Source organism: Falco peregrinus, chromosome 4, assembly GCF_023634155.1.
Source record: "Falco peregrinus isolate bFalPer1 chromosome 4, bFalPer1.pri, whole genome shotgun sequence".
NCBI lineage: Eukaryota > Metazoa > Chordata > Aves > Falconiformes > Falconidae > Falco > Falco peregrinus.
Genome location: NC_073724.1, coordinates 45,594,744 through 45,611,330, shown reverse-complemented (window position 1 = coordinate 45,611,330; position 16,587 = coordinate 45,594,744). Strand labels below are relative to the sequence as shown.

The following is a 16,587-nucleotide window of genomic DNA, read 5'->3' as shown; positions in this document are numbered from 1 at the left end:
GAGGAATTATCTCAATCTAAAAAAAGAAAGTTCCAGGACCCAGTTTAGAATGAACACTCAGAGTAACTATAACTTTGTAATACATGAGATTAACCAGATTTTTCCTTAATATCTGGTAAAAGGCTAAAACAGTAAGAATTACTTTTGGATTTAACTGCAGAAACAAAGATCACTATGGAATAATGATGTACCATAAAAACAGACTCATCAAAGCTTATGAAAGAGTTGGCTGTCAGTTAAAGGTAAGAAATTAAAGCTCAAAAATGTTTTAACATCTTTAGAAATAATTTTCGCTGCAATGCTGATTTTAAAAAGAATGCAGATGAAAACTAGGTTGTTGATGTATCCTTTACAAAACTGCCATTTTAGTTTGTGTAGCAGTTAAAAATTGTATCAAATTGTATGCAGTTGTTCTAATGTTTGTGTTTAAAACTTAGCTTGTTACACAAAATACGGGGCTGAGCATATATTTCAGGACAAAAAAGAGGAGTGGAACAGAGGATTTTTTTATTTAGGGGGTTTGTGTTGAGAGTTCCTTTTTCGAGAGGAGTCATAAGCCAGAAAATTGTTTTTACCTTTTATATATAGCTTATAATGACCTCTGACAAACTCTTGCAGTATTAGCATAGAATATATATTGTTTTTCCTGATAGATCTTAATTTTTTTTTTACAGGCAAACAACATGGGTGTTGGTGTAGTTGGAATTATTGAATGCAACTTCCTAAAACCAACCCATAACAAACAAGATTTTGACTACACAAATGAATACAGGTAGATGTATATTTTTATGTGGACTTTCTATCGAATAGTGCTGTTCACTGTGAAATACTTGCCATAAAGACTTCTTTTCTAAATAGTGAGACAAAAAGTTTATGTTTCATCATTAAACTGCATGTCTGTTCTGAACAGTTGAGGTGGGATGTGTAAGTCTACACTGGTCATACTGCATTCATTGATATCCTAGATTTCACTGACAGCACATACACACAACTTAGTAGTAAGTCCCCTAAAAGTGGTTGGTTGCAATTCTGCCCCTCACTGGTTGTAAAATGAGCACAGGATAACTCACTGAGATGTGGATACTAGTATGGCACATAAATAAAATTGACAGATGAATCCCATACTATTAACTGTTCATAACAATTTTGGTTTGGTCTTTTTTTTTCAAAAAACAGTTGGATATTTTTGAGCCCTTTTCTTTCCTAAGAGTGGACTTGAATGCCCTTAAGTCCTCTGCTCCCTGATAGAGCGTTTAAAATACCTGACATCCTAAGGTAGCAGTGATTTGGGACATTGTTTTGTTCTAGTTTTTATTTCTAACTTGGGGTTGCCACTTTTTCACATCCCATCAGTCAATATCTAGTGTGATACTTCCTGTAGCTAAACTGTGAACCAGACTGGGAATCTAGTCTGACTTAAGATTTTCAGAGATGATAATTTTTGTTAAACTAGTTGAATTTCCTGGTCTCTTTACACTGCTCTGCTGTGAATCAGCTATGCTGGCATTGTGGAAGGAGGCTTGTGGGGAAGGAAGGGCTAGAGGGTTTGAGTTACCTATGCAGATTTCAAGCTGAGGTGTAAGAACTGTCCAAGGAAAATTTCTGAATACAGACCTTGAGAATTGTTCCATTCAGTATTGCTTTCTTTCCTTTCATGATGACAAGGCTATTTTGTGTTTTCTGTGCTGCTTTGTCTTAAGGGGTATTAGGAGCGGCCACCTCCTCCAGCAGCACTGTCCCAAGACTCCTTCCTACTCAGCCTGGGGTCCCGGAGTTTCTGCTCAAGCTGATCTCAGGCCCTCTTACCTGCTTCACATGTTCCCTACACGCTGGCTAGTGCAGTTTGACATTTGCTAGCAAACGTCATGCTTACACACTCGTACCTCAGACACTCTGTATTCACAAGTCCCCCTGGTGTACCAGCACCAACCCTTGCCTGCCTGATACCCTTGCCTGGACCTGGCACCTCTTATTCACTGTTGGGTCCAGTTTGGAGTTTGCTACTAAGTGCATGTGCACACTCTATGCGCACTGGGGCTGGGGAAGATGCAGACACTTATCCCCCTGCCAGCACCAGGCACATGGGCTGTTACCACAGTCTTCCAGCTGCCTGCACTGAGCCCATTACTCATGCTAGCCCACCCCAGGAGCCAGTTATTGGGGAACATGCTGTTCCTGCCTCGGTGGGGGGCAGCTGAGACCCCCCCCCATTTGCTCCAGTAGCTGACACCACACACCTGGTCCTGACTCCAGGAGCTGGCACCAAATCCATTCGCACATACAGAGTTCTCACCAGTAGCTGGCACTTAGTCCTTGCCATACACACATGATTGAGAATGAGATTATGTAGACAGTTAAGAAAATATTAAATAAGAAGATAGGACAGACTGCTATGATCAGGCTGAGGGCTGAGCCAGACAAATGTACTGAGTGACTACATGCAACCAGCTCCTTTTATATCCTTTTCTCTCTATCCCATTCTGTTCCTCCCTGCGTCCCCTTCCCATGCACATTGCCTCATCAGTTGGCCATAGTTCCACTGACCCCCTCCAAACATCCTGGACCCTCAGGTTTGCATCTTTATCAAGCTGCAAAATCCCAGTTTGCCTTCAGTTTCTTGATAGCCTATCAAGAATTAGTGTGACTGACCAGGTTTGTTTCTGGTTATTGTCTTTGTTAATGATAATTGGTCAGATTTTACAACTCTCTGTGTGTGTCTCCTTTCCTTATCCTCCCAACTGAAAAAATAAACATTCTCACACTCCACAGTTAGTGTGCTGACTAGGTTTGCTCTTACCACAACCTCGCTTGTCCTGTAAGTTCTTGTTATGGTTCCTTTGGACCATATGCCCCTAAAGGAGCAGGGACTTCCCTTCCGTGTGCACTAACACTTGCTTTCAACATGGACTTAGAAATTCAGGGTATTGACTTGCAAACATAGGTGGATTAACTTTGGCAGAAGTCATTAGCTTTTTCAAGGTGCATGTTTTGCCCTTCAACCAGTTGTGTTCCAGCTTCCACTGGCAACCTGAATGGTCTACAATGCCTTTCCTGAATTGCTGATTTATACATAGGCTCTGCATATAAAGATAACCCAGAAACCACACCAGAGTGCTGTAATAAACAAAGCTGTTAATTGCAGTAATTGAGTGGCTATAGCAACATAAATCTGGTCGTTCCTGCTGTTGAAAGAGCAGCCCTCTGGAGCAGGAGCAGCAAGCAGTGGCTGTTACAGCCACTATAGTTCAGTTCGCCTGTATCTAAATGGCACCCACAGTTTGTGCTGCTCTCTGCAGTGATACTGCCAGCTTTAAGGACTTCCTGTGTTTCCACTGTCACTGTGCTAGCAGAGCTGTTAACGAGAACATACGGTAGAGCAGATCAGGGAATTGGTCAAACTGGAAAATAGCTCGTGTCAGCTTTTTTCAATACAGATGTCTTCTGAACCATTTCCTGTAGGGTGGCACTAACAGTTCCTTTGGCAGAGGAGGAATTGGGAACACCATAGGATAGTCGTTTGTGTTGACTAGGCTTTGTGCTATGTTCTCACAGGCTGGCACAGTGAGCATTGAATGTTTTTTACTTTTTTCTTTTTACACTTGTAATGCGAGCATAGAGATACTACACTTGAAAAATCTTTCATAAAGGTTTTTCTGCAAAGAGTGCTGCAGGTACCTTTCCAGCCCAAAACAGAAATATAAAACTTAAAAGTCATGATCAGTATAAGCTGATCTGCCCTTCTTCCCTCTCCAAAAGAGAGAAGTGATCCTATGCATGTGTTGCTGCTCATTTCTGCCCTTGTGGTACTTCATTTTTCTGGCACAGTAATTTGTGACTTGGGTACAGAGGTGAACTAGATCAAAGCTCTCTAGATTAGACTAATTCACTGCATGAACGTTGTGTTAGTTCAAGGGACAGGGTGGAATAGATGTTGGAATAAGCCAGGCAGGGAGGGACTGACTTTCAGTCTCTGGTTACCCAGCCACTTTACTCCGATGTAAATTCAGCATGCTGATAAGAAGCAGTCTTAACCTCTACCTCACCTGTGAGGCTTGTTTTATTGGACCACTCCCTCCTATGTGTGCCAGCTCTAGTAGTCAGTGAGCTGCGCAATGAGCCCTGATCAGGAAACTAACCCAGCTGAAAATTAACCTAGGGTAAGACTGGCCTGCTCCTTTTAGCAGGACGTAGGCTTTATACTACACTGGCAGTCTCCATGTAGCATTGTTGTATGTCAACTTAGAGTAGTTATGAACCTGAAGTTAATGGGCATACAGAAACATCAAGCAAATACAAAGCTAGGTCCTAGATTGACAGAGGTGGTTTTGTACTTGTTTCTTCCATGACTGAGGTTGAACTGGTGAGGTGGCTTCAGGGTTTGCACTGTACATCCACGGTGCTTCTGAATTGAGCACTCTTGATTTTAGGCTTTGTGCTTCGACTTGTATTTCAGTAATTTCTTTGCTGATAAACTGGCTTCACGCAATTACTAATTTCGAGGATTTTCTAAAAGCAAAAAGCTTACTGTTGTACAAATAGAAATATTAGTGGTTCACATGTTTATTCTTTCCCTGTGGTTTATAAAGGTTCTTTCTGTACTAGGATTTGATTATTTAAGATGGTCTTTTTAAAAACTTCTTTTTTAGGCTTACAATAGCAGCATTAGGAGAAAAGCTTAATGATTACTGGAATGAAATGAAAACAAAGAAAAATGAAGAATACCCATTAGCTTTGCCAGTTGAGGAGATACAGTGAGTATTGCTTCTAAATAGAAGAATTTCACATACTGTCATTACTGTTCTACACTCATTCACAAAAATGAATTTTTCCCATGAAAGTTCTGATATTTTTTCCATTGCAGAAAACAGCCTGATCAGACATGGGTACAATGTGATGCATGTCTGAAATGGCGTAAGCTGCCAGATGGAATAGAGCACTTGCCAGAAAAGTGGTACTGCTCACTGAACCCTGACCCACAATTCCGGTAAAATTAGATTTTGATGGATATCTAAATGCTGCTTTTAGTTCTTGCTTTATCACCTGTTATAATCATGGATGTTAAGCTTTTTCTGTTGTGTTTTGTTGGGGTTTTTTTCCCCTTAACTCAGGAATTGTAATGTGCCAGAAGAACCAGAAGATGATGACCTAATACATCCTACATATGAGAAAACTTACAAGAAAAAGTGAGTACTATAAACTTTCTTACAAGTGTCTTAACACTAGGGAAAAAAATGTGAAAACTAAATGCCCTTTTGTCTCACCTGTGGTATAATTGCAACTCTTCTGGGAATATATCCAGCCAGAAAATAGTGCCCTGAAATCAAGATTTGGTATTAGCAATAAATAGATGAAAAGCACTGTTCTTTTCTGTTGTTAGCATGTTGGCATTACATTTAAATTTCCCTCTTTGACTTAATACCTGTTTGCTCTCCTAAATCAGAATTAGGAAAGTCATAATGCAAAGGTCCCCTCTCATTTAATAACTGCTGAGGCAAGCAAGCAGCAGTTGGTGTTCAAGTACAGATCTCGGGTGGGCGTTGTTCCATAGTAGTAAGCAATGTGAGGATAGTTTGGAATCTTAGAGAAACAAGCTGCTAGGGCTGTTACGGGGGGACCTTGTCTAGGTAACTTTTACTTTCAAGGTCTGTGTTGAAGCACTTGAATACCTTAATGAATTTATTTAAGAATAAGAGGCTTCCTAGCTAAGGTATATGGGGAAAAAACCACCGACTTGAGTAATTTTAACTAATGCTGACTAGCATTCTAGAAGTGGGAGTTTTGGGTGTTCTTCAACTTTTTAAAACAAATCTTAATCTGAGAGATAACTTTAAGCTATACTAGATTCTAAATTCATGCAGAAAACTTTCATTCAATGAACCAGAATATGTTAATTAGAACACTGTTGCATCCCGCTGAGATAAGGAGAGTTTGCTTTTAGTTTGAGGTTGATTTGGTTTTATAATGAATTAACATTTTGAATCTAAGTTCTTAATCTTTTTTCTCTTGCTGTGCAGAGACAGGGAAAAACTGAAGAGGCGACTAGAGTACAGCCACCAGGTAACTCGAAGTTGATAGGAAACTGACTTTGGTAGAAGAGTTGTTCTTGCTGGCAACAGTACTATGCAGTTTGATCAAATAGGCCAGGCTTTGAATTAGTTTGCTTTAGCTAGTGGACAGCTGACTGATTCAACAGTGTGTTTTGTTTTGATGGCTGTGCAGCTTATGCTCACTGTTAGTAAAGTCTTTGGTGTGCAGTGGTAGAAAATACACCATTGCTTTCTATGTAGTACTTAAAGAGTTTGAGAGGAACAAAGCCCTCTCACAAAATCATACTAGAAAAAATGTCCGTCACTCATACCTGTTTTTATGGCATGACATGTAATTATTGAAAAGTGGATATGTTGTAGAGAGATGCGATGAGGGTATGAAAGTAAAGATGCCCTTAAAACTGGGGCAGGAAGTGGGGATGTACAGAATTGTAGTAGCTCTACATTTGCAAGGAGGCACTCAAATGCAAATTAAATGCAGATGCAAATCAACATGGTTGAATTATGAGAATGGGTAGCTTGTAACTCAGAATCAGTGTGATTTAGCTTAAGTTGCTTTGTAAGTAAAATGCTAAGCTAAGATCACTCAATTTCTGGAGAGGAGATTTTTTTTCCATGTGCTGTTTTAACCTATATACTTCACTGTATCAATTTTTCTACTATTACTTTTACCCAAGTATAAAAGTAATTTCTAAAAGGAAAGTATTGTTCATCTTAGACAAACTGGATTAATTATGAGCAGAGGTGTATATAGGGAAATATACAGAGGGAAATAACAGAGGTGGCTGTCCAATACTTTGTGTATGATGCTCAGACTTCAGGCAGAAATACAGCTTGGGAAAAGTTCCTTCCTGAGATTCTACATGGTACTTTAAAATAGTACTTTAAAATATCTAGAGAGGGACTTGTAAGACCATAAAGCTGCTTTCTGACAGCAATAAATCTGTGCATGGAGAGAAGTGTGCAGCAGGTGTACAGCATTCAAAGTCCTCTCAGAAATCTGCTGGAAGCCTGTAATTACAATAAAAAACTTGCTGCTTTCTAGTATGTTTTATGTCTTAAACCAACACAAAGGAAATACTTCACATGCATGAGAGTTTGGGGGAGGGGGTGTGCAGCCGTTAAGGGAACTGGGGTGTGTAATGTGGGGTCTAGTTAGCCTTTCTTAGTGCAAAATATGGAGCCCAGGTTCAAGGAAATCCTTGTAGTATACATGAGAAATGTTGGTCAGAATTTTAGGTGTTGGCAGATAGAACTGCTTAAACCTATTCTGAAGAATCTACTAATGTCTGTTTCTTTTCATTCTTAACTAATATTATCTTATAGGTCAATAATGAAATGTATTTAAAAACACTTGTTTCTTCAAGTAAAGACTTCAAAAAATTCACAGCTGTGAGTGGAAAGGAAACTGTTCCAAGATCACCTTTACCCGAAACATCAAATGCTTCTGCCAAAAGACCCCTGCTTATTTTAAATAGATCAGTATCTTCACCTCATTCTGATTCTGATAACAGGTTAGTAAATATCTACAAAGTAGATTCCTGTTTATTTCTAAAATTAATAACTTGCTAATGAAAATGATGGTGTTGGGTGTAGTCCCATCTTCAGGTCATAGCTGCCAAAATTCATGTGTCACTTTTGGGAGTACCAGAAGCAGAGGGCTGATTAAAGGTACCTAAAAATCTAGTGAAGTAGAAAAGCAAGTGCACCAAAAAATACTGTGCACTGGCAAGGAAATTTGCTGCGTGGTTTATCTGTCTAGGGAAAGACTGTGTTGTTAACCACACTCTACAGTATTTCCTTAACCTCTGTTGGTTAAGGAATGGGTGTGAGGCTGGGGGTGTTTTCCTGCAAATCTTGAGTCGTGAGTGTTTCAAAATAGTGTGTGGATGTCAGCCACTTGTTTTTACAGGAAAGGTATTTGCTCTGGTTACACATAAAATACTGTGCAGGGAGACATCCCTTTCTAGTTACTGAGTGGTAGTTTTTAATAGTGCTTATAAAAGCCCTGAACATACATTGAAACAAATGACTTTGCTGTATTTGAGCAATACAATAATCAGTTCAATATTTTGCTTCTCAGTCTTAAACGGAAGACACCTAGCTGCACGACGACTGTGTCTTTAAAGACACCTCGATTAAATGACAAAACATTCAACAACTATGATGATGATGATGATGAAGATGTTATTATTTTAGAAGAGAGCAGTACTCCAAAGCCTTCAGCAGATGCTGATGTTCCTGTAATAAAAACTGAATGTATTAACCTGGATCAAGAGGAGAAGACGAAGGAAAACTGCAGTGTTGGAGAGCCTTGCAGTGCAGCTACTCCTGAATCAAAAAGTGAACAGTTGACCTCAGCAACACAGACAGAGGTCCCAAGCTTAGTTGTTAAAAAGGAAGAGGTGGAAGATGACACCAGTATTCAAGTTCCCAGGGCAGAGATGGAAACTAAACAGCACAATGTTAACCATGTTTCTGAGACACATGTAGATCTTGGAAATGAACTGAAAAACCAGCTGCAGTTACTAAACAAAGAAAAAGAAATTTACCAAAACAAATGTGAAGTATTAACCAAACAAGTAGAAACGCTGGAACAGAGAATTTTAGAACTGAACAATAAGTATGTAAAAAAAGAAATGTGCCATCAGTCAACTGAGACGGTTTCTTCATGTGAAGAAGAAAATGTTCATGATAGAAGCTTGGCAGAAGTGACCGTTCTGTATGAACAGGCCTTAGAAGAAATAGCAAAACTAAAAGAGCAATGCTCTACCCTGCAGAACTTAAAAACTGAATGCAGCAAGTGTGCTGACGGTGAAAGTAAGAGCGAGGTGGATGAAATTGCTGTTCAACTGGACGATGTTTTCAGGCAACTGGACAAGTGCAGCATTGAAAGGGACAGATATAAAAGTGAGGTATGATTGTTGAAACAGTGATATCCTTCAAGTTAACAATTACATTATTTTTATTTTTTTAATGGGTGTTTCATAGCAGTTCTAGTACATAATGTGTGTATAGTTCAGTCCACAAACTAATCAAGCCACCTAAAAGGGGGATGAAATACTAAATTAGCCCAGGAGCTTCTAGTTTTTTGCTTTCATAGGTAGAAATAAGCAAACTTGAGGGGCTGCGAGGCTCTGAGTGGCTCTGACTGCAAGACAAAAGAGAGACTGAGGAGGCTCAGAAGGAGCACACATACCGTGGTTCAGTTTGACAGCTGCCTATGTTAAAGCAGTTTGCGTAGGCTGTCATAACTTAAAATATCACTGAAAAGTTAATTAAAAGCAGTCAACAAAGTTAAATGACTTAGATTTGTATAAGTTGTCTTTATTTTAACACACCACAACTTTGTTTGATATGTAAACTTATTTACTTGCCAGATTGAACTACTGGAAGTGGAAAAAAATCAAATTGCCTGTCAATGTGAAGAACTCAAAGCAGAAATTGCACAGTTAAAAGCTTCAATTCCACAAGCAGTAGCACATGCAAATGATTCTACCACCAGTAATGTAAAAGACTCCGTGAATTTTTCTGATGGAGAAAGGTATCAATTTTGTTCTTTCTAGACTATATTTCAAGCAATATTTTGTCTGGCTGATTGTATCTGAAATATTTTGATGAAGATAATGTCTGATAATCATATAATAAAATGTAATGCTTGGAATTGTTTTCTGTTGCCTCTTGTGACTCCTAACTCAGTAACATTTTTTTTAATCAAATGACTTATTTAATATTTATTTTTTTTTTATGATTTAGGTATTTGTATGAGCAGGGTTGGCCACTGCAGAATACAATGCCATACTGATGCTTGTTAAAATGTCAAAAATACTATATAATGTCTAGACATGACTTGCAGAACAAGGAGAGAGAAAGGAGGCAGGAAAGAGGGTGATCATTAGTTTGTACTGTGTAGATGAACTTCACTTTTATATTCTGTTTTTCTTTCTTGGATCAATAATACTCTACTGAAAAGAGTTTGAGTTTGGTTTTGAAAATCACCTTTCCTGTAAGAACTCCTTGCTGCAGACCAATCCTGTGGAATTAGGTTGCATCCAGAGTGTGTCTTTGAACTGAACAAGGGTTCAAACTTACAAACAGAGAGCTTGCAGCTCTCTGTTGATGGAAATCACAAACACGCAAAAGAAGTACACGCATGGGTTGGAAGCAGGGATGAGCAGTCCCGCAGGAATACAGGCACACTGCCTGGTCATGTAGGATGGAATTGAAAGCCAGAGTTCAGATGGAGTTAAAACTGGCAAGGCCTGCAGAGCTCAACCAGAAGGCTTCAGTAAGCACAGCAGTAGCAACAGAAGAACTAAGAAAAATGTGGACCTGCTGCACAGTGGGGCAGGTGCTTAGTAGCAAAGGATATGAGGTCTGAGGCACAAGTTACTAAGGTACCCAGTATCTTCTTTACCTTGTTTTTTACTGGTAAGGTCTGCCCTCTAACCACTGAGTTCCCTGAGCCAAATAGTAATCTTGGGGGAGTGAGCATTACCTGTAATAAGCAGTGACTGAATTAAAGGCCCACTTAAGCAAATTCAACACACAAGTCCATGGGACCAGATGAGATGCATCAGAGGGAGCTGGCCAGTTGATGAAGAGGTGGCCTTGTGATGATATGTCCAAAAGGTTGTTGCAGCATTCCTGATTCCTGGAAAAAGGCAGTAGTTGTGCCCATATCTAGGACAGGCAGAACTACAGGCTGGTCAGTGTAGCCTCAGGCCCTGGGAAGACTGTGGAGCAAATCTACCTGGAAGCCACCTGCAGCCCTGTAATAAGATGAGTAGGAATAACTGGCATGGATTTACTGAGGGTAAGTCATGCCTTTGCAGCCCCGTTGCCTTTTACAATGAGATGACCAGCTCTGTGGACCCTTATTTTAGCAAAGCTTTCAGTGTGGGCTGCCATGATATCATGGTGGTGAAGTTTCCGAGGTGTGGTTTTGATGGGTACCCTAAGAGGTGAGTTGTAAAATTGGCCAGACTGCTGAGGTCATGGATTAATATTGAGGCCAGTAATGGTTAGTGCCTTCATTAATGGCCGGTATGACAGCAAAAATTAACTCAGTAAATTCATGATGACATCAAATTGGAGGGAACCATTGATACTATGAAGGGTAGGGCTGCTGTTGAGGGACTTTGAAAAATTGGGAAAACAAGCTGAAAGAAACCTGGAAATTCAACAAAGGCAACTGCAGAGTTCTGCACCTGTTGGAACTACCCCATGCAGTTGAACAAGCTGGAGACTACTCGTAGGAAAGCAGCTTGGAAGAAGATGGCCTATGATGCTGGTGGACTAGAAGTTGAATGTAAGTCAGCAGTGCGCTCTTGTGGTGGGAGAACCCAGTGCCTACTGGGCTATACTGCCAAGAGTTCAGCCAGTAATTTGAGGGAATGCTACTACAGGGCATTGTGAGACCAAACATGGAGTATTGTGTGCAGTTTTTTGCTCCCTGGTATATGAATGACACTGGCATATTCAAGCAAGCCTACTGAAGGTTCACCAAGATGGGCAGGGGCTTGGAGTATCTGATACACAAGGTGAAGCTGAGAGGGAAAGGAAATATCCTTACAAAGAGCAGGTTACCTTGAAATCCTGTTGCGCTCTGCTACTGCCTAATGAGAGGGTGTAGAAGAGGTGAAGCCAGCCTCTTTTCATGAGCACAGTGATAGGATGAGAGGCAACAGACACAAGCTGCAACAAGGGAAATTCTGTTTAAATATTAAAGGGGGGGGGGGGGGGGGGGAAGTGTTCACAGCAAGGGTGGTCAAACCCTGAAAAAGGAACCCAGGGAGTCTGTGGAATCTCCATCTTTGGAGATTTTAAAAACACAAGGAGGTCCTAAACAAACTTATCCAGGTTAGCCCTGCTTTGAATGTGTGTTGGGGAGGGAGGGGAGAATGGACTGGATGATTTCCAGAGACCCCTTTCAATCTAATATTTTTTTCTATGGGTAAATCTCCCCTTTATCTGCCAGTGTTTCAGTTTCTTCTCGTAGCATCTGATTTGTGCTTCCTAAAAGAAATAGCAAATATATGCAGGACTTGCAAGTAACTTCTACCACAAGTCCTATTGGGATCTGATGGCACTGTGAAGACTGGCTACTGGAGATGATAAAGGAACTGCTGGTAGAAGGAAATGCTTAAGAGAAGGGATGGGTGATTTGGAAGCAATTTGATCAAGAGGAGGACAGAGCAAGGGGATCTAGGAAAGAAAGCAAAAACAGGAGGCGTAGCATTTTTGCTGTACTGTAACTCTTACCTTACTTCCTTTTTATATTTTAAAGCCTTTGAACAAACTACTTTTTCTTGCCTTCTCCTCTCTTCTTTTTCTCTCTTTGTTCCCATAGGTTGGAGTAGTTTGTGCTTCTAAATGTATAAAAATACTGGAGTTTAATATTGTTTTGAGAAATAAAAATGTGTTGTGGGATAAAGGATTATGCCAGTGCTTACTTTCCAATTTAAATAAAATTATTCAGAAGTATTTCTGATCTGTTTTGGGAAAGGCAGAATTCAGTTTAGCTCTTAGTATTTGTTTGAAACTAAGGGAATATATACCTTCAAAATTAAAACTTGAGAGGCTCAGCTTTGAAAAACTGGTAGAGTTTGAAATTATCTTGATGCAGCTTTAACCACATCAGGTTTTTGTTGGTTTATGGAAGTTAGGTACAGAGCCTTTCCAGTATAGAGTACTAGTCCAGCTTCATTAAATAAAGTACTTGGTATTTGAGCATAAAACTTCATCTACATCTAATCATACCTTAACTATTTCTTCACAGCCTGAAACTACGCTCTCTTCGAGTGAATGTTGGACAACTTCTGGCTACAATCATGCCTGATCTAGACTTGCAGCAAGTGAATTATGATATTGATGTAGTAGATGAAATTTTAGGACAAGTTGTTGAACAAATGCATGAAATCAGTAGTACTTAACATCTTTAGCAGACTCTTACTTGATCTGCCATTATAACCTTTGTGTAGGTTCAAAATTGTATATACTGCTTCTTCACTTTATATATTTGACCTAGTTTGATCAGTAAGTGTATATACTTTACGCATTTAGGTGTTCCCACAGATGCAGTGGGTGTTATCTTCACTTCCTCTTAAAGGAATGCTGTCAATATTGACCAACCCTGATGTACTTAATTAAGGATTTTGCTTTTAAAATGTATTTGTAATTAAATTTGCAAATATTTTTATTATTAGGATTCTTAATACTTTTCTACAAAAGCTTTTTGGTTGACTTTTGATCTTATATAAGCATTAATATTTCCTCTTCTAAAATCTAGGTAGTGGAATATATTAAAATTGCAAAAAAGAACCTTCCTTCATTTCCTTCTCAGAACAAACCTTAGTAGTGGTGTTGTATACTACAGTATTGTTTCATTACTATCAGCAATGTTGTATGTTGCATTATCGGGATAGAAATGTGACTAGGAGATGAAAATTTTGGCCATGTGGGTAGCATTTGTGTGGTTACTACCAAAAGAAATAAAAATCAAGGGGTTTATCCTGAAAACTGATGATCTTTGATGCCATTTTGGATTTTTTGATGTTGCTAAAGAACATTATCTGTATGTTTTTATGTATATTATATGTAAAGAACATATGCTGTTTCACAGCATAAACAACTCCATGGGATATGGCTAGGCTATTTCAGCCTTTTCAGGGATGGAAACCCCATGCCAGTTTGTGTCCTGCCCTTGCTACTTGATTTTATTTTTTTTTTCCTACGTCCAAGAACCTGTCTGTATTTAATAGAGTGCAGTCACAGAGGTCTTCACTTCTACCCTATAGTTTCCATTTGAAGTGTTGGTTTGTAAGTCCAGGTAACGCTACACAGCTTCTATGCTCAGATTTCACACACAGCTCCTGTCTACTTTTTTTCCAAGTCAAAGGTGGAATGGGAAGCATTGTGGTGGACCATTGGAAAGAGCAAGCTGGGGTGGTGTTTCCAAAGCTGGGGTGGAGTCCTGGGCAATCTCTGCTCTGCATTGAGTGCCACTTATTGAGACCTGAAGGCCATTTTTTCAGGGAAGCCCAGTGCTGAACAGGCTTAGCGTAGAGGTTCGGTGATGTATGCAAATGCTTATATGTATTATCCTGAAAAACAAATTGTTGCAGTGTTAAACATACAGTCTGCCTGGGAGTCTTTCAGGCTGAAATGTGAGGGTGCTGAGATTTGTCTCTGAAATTTACCTTCCTATCAGAATGTGTCATGCTGAGTACAAATGCATCAGGCTCCCAAATCCTTGATTAACTAGTTGGATGGAAGTACTTTGAAAAGGAGACATGTTTCCTTATCTTTGGTGTTAACAACTACAGAATGAGATAAAGCTGAAAATGTTCAAATAGAACTTGTTTATGCTATCTTAAAGTTTAGACATATTTTATTATAGGCTGGATAGGGGAGTCTGTCTTGTCCCCCCCCTTTTTTTTAGTAGATGTTTTGTAGTAACTCATAAGCCACTACTTCTGTGCTCTAATGCTCATGCAAAAAATTCCTGGAAGACGTGGTACCAAGAGAAAGTGCATGTTTTTCTTATGAAGTAATCAGGAATGAGAAGAAAGGTGGCAAAGACAGCAAATCCACTTTTTAGTCTGTGGTGGTATTTGTCATTCGAACAGTGATTGAGAAAAATGGTTCTTGCTTTTAAAAATAAAGAAAAATAATAATTTTAAGCAGATTATGAGTTAGCATTCAATACATTCATTCCTAAGAGGTGTCTTTTTTATAAAGCCAACACTTTTGACTATTGCACTGCTGCTGTCCTGGTTTAATTAGATTATGTTCCTTTTAGTTGTAGTTCAGTCAGTTTCTTTCAATGGACAGTATATCTGTTCTAGTATGCCGATAAGGGTAATGCAATACTGTTGTACTTTATAATGGATGAATTGAATGTTTGATTTTTCGAAGAGGTGGCTGTAATATAACTTTGTATGACTTTTAAAAAGTTTATATTTTCCAGTTATTGGTGTGTAGTTTTCCATTTCTTAATCGTTATTTATTATCCTTCATCAGAGACAGTAGTTGAATTGTTTGTAGGCAACTGGCAAAATATAGCATATGTCTATATTAAAAATGGCAAATTTACACTGTCCACTTACACTTGGACAGCAGTGGACTAATGGAAATGGTTTTTATTTACTTGTTAAAATTATTTTTTGTAAAAAGAAAACTATAAATCTGAGTTTGCAGGATCAAAACTTGTATGTGATCAAATGCAATGTTTTTGTTTATAAATAAATACTATGCAGAATGGCTACTGTTTCAGACTTATTTGAAGTATTCAGTCTTACGGGAAAGCTGGCTCAGTCAGGATTTGAGCAGACTTGGGTATACCAAGCATGCCCCTGGGCCAGGTAGGCATCCTAACGGAGCCCTGAACAGCTGACTGGCCGTGTTTCTTCAGATGATCAGTTCTGGTATGGGGAATTCTGCTACCCCGTCACGAGACTGTTAACTGTAATAGGATTTGGGACAAAAGTGTTTTTCAAGGCCTTGTTAGCTGTTGTCTTTGCAGTACTCAGGCAGAAGTGGTGGGAACAAAATGGTAAGAGGAGGGTGGGACCACCTGTCCCTTTGGATGACCATAAGCTCTTGGATCAGATCAGCTCACCTTGTGAGAAATTTCACCCTTGGGCTATTTGATTAGTTCCCCAGTGGGAGAGACTCCAGCTCTTCCAGATACATTTGTGGCCAAGGCAGACTGTTCTTCCCTGACCAGTACTTGATTGGCTTAACACAGATGACTTAATACAGAGACGCAGCGTGCAAGGTATTGCACCCATATGTTTGGGTTAATATCCAGGTTGTGGTAATCAGTGGCTTCATGGTGCTGGCTTGGCTACTTTGTGTAAATAATGTACGCCTGCCTAGCCACTGGGCCCTTGAAAAGGATTTAGAAGACTGATCAAAGGGGAACATCCAGCCCTAGAAGGTGTTGGAGGCTGGAAGTCAGTAGAAACTTTGGGAACTAGTGGAGAGGTAAAGGCAGCAGGGAGAGATGGTGACCACCAACCCAATTTAAGACCGAAAGGGCTTGTACCCCTACACCTGCAAGGAGCATGCGTGCTAATCTATGTGGCGAGTGGTGCTAATTTGAATATAACTAATCAATGAGCATGAATTTAGGTGGGTTTTGCTGATCTGAATACGCTGTAGTTCTTTTGCGTGGTGTGCTGGCTTTGTGGAATCACCACCTGGCACCCATCTTTGTGCAAACATGAACTAAATAAATACCTGCTCTGTGTGTAAAACTGGCTTCTTGCATGCTGGGTGCACCAGACCCTCCTTGTGGGACAGCAGGTTTGTCGTGGAAAGGGTTGCACCTGGTACGGAGATGTTCTAACCAGGGAAAAGCCGCGCTCTTACAACCCAGGGGATGTGTGTGTTGAATTTTGAGGAAGTTCCTGAGTTTGGTGTGTGGCTGTAGTTGGTGCTTTCTGCTGTGCGAGTGAAATTTCACATCAAGCACAAGGACTTGCACTGTCCTGGCTTTCTAAGCCTCATCATACTTGCACAGAAATCCTCGTCA

General features: G+C 39.8%; 1 protein-coding gene across 2 annotated transcripts in view; it reads left to right on the top strand.

Moving 5' to 3' along the window:
• The window catches only part of MORC3 (MORC family CW-type zinc finger 3), a 29,859-nt gene extending 14,546 nt beyond the window's left edge, over positions 1 to 15,313 (top strand). For both annotated transcript variants that reach the window (XM_055803330.1, XM_055803331.1), the window contains 10 exons: positions 123 to 242; positions 675 to 772; positions 4,647 to 4,751; positions 4,862 to 4,984; positions 5,109 to 5,183; positions 6,015 to 6,057; positions 7,374 to 7,561; positions 8,131 to 8,962; positions 9,428 to 9,591; positions 12,829 to 15,313. In XM_055803330.1, coding sequence (XP_055659305.1) covers positions 123 to 242; positions 675 to 772; positions 4,647 to 4,751; positions 4,862 to 4,984; positions 5,109 to 5,183; positions 6,015 to 6,057; positions 7,374 to 7,561; positions 8,131 to 8,962; positions 9,428 to 9,591; positions 12,829 to 12,982 — 1,902 coding nt within the window. In that variant the 3' untranslated portion in view covers positions 12,983 to 15,313. The remainder of the gene's footprint in view (positions 1 to 122; positions 243 to 674; positions 773 to 4,646; positions 4,752 to 4,861; positions 4,985 to 5,108; positions 5,184 to 6,014; positions 6,058 to 7,373; positions 7,562 to 8,130; positions 8,963 to 9,427; positions 9,592 to 12,828) is intronic.
• The last annotated feature ends 1,274 nt before the right edge of the window (positions 15,314 to 16,587 follow it).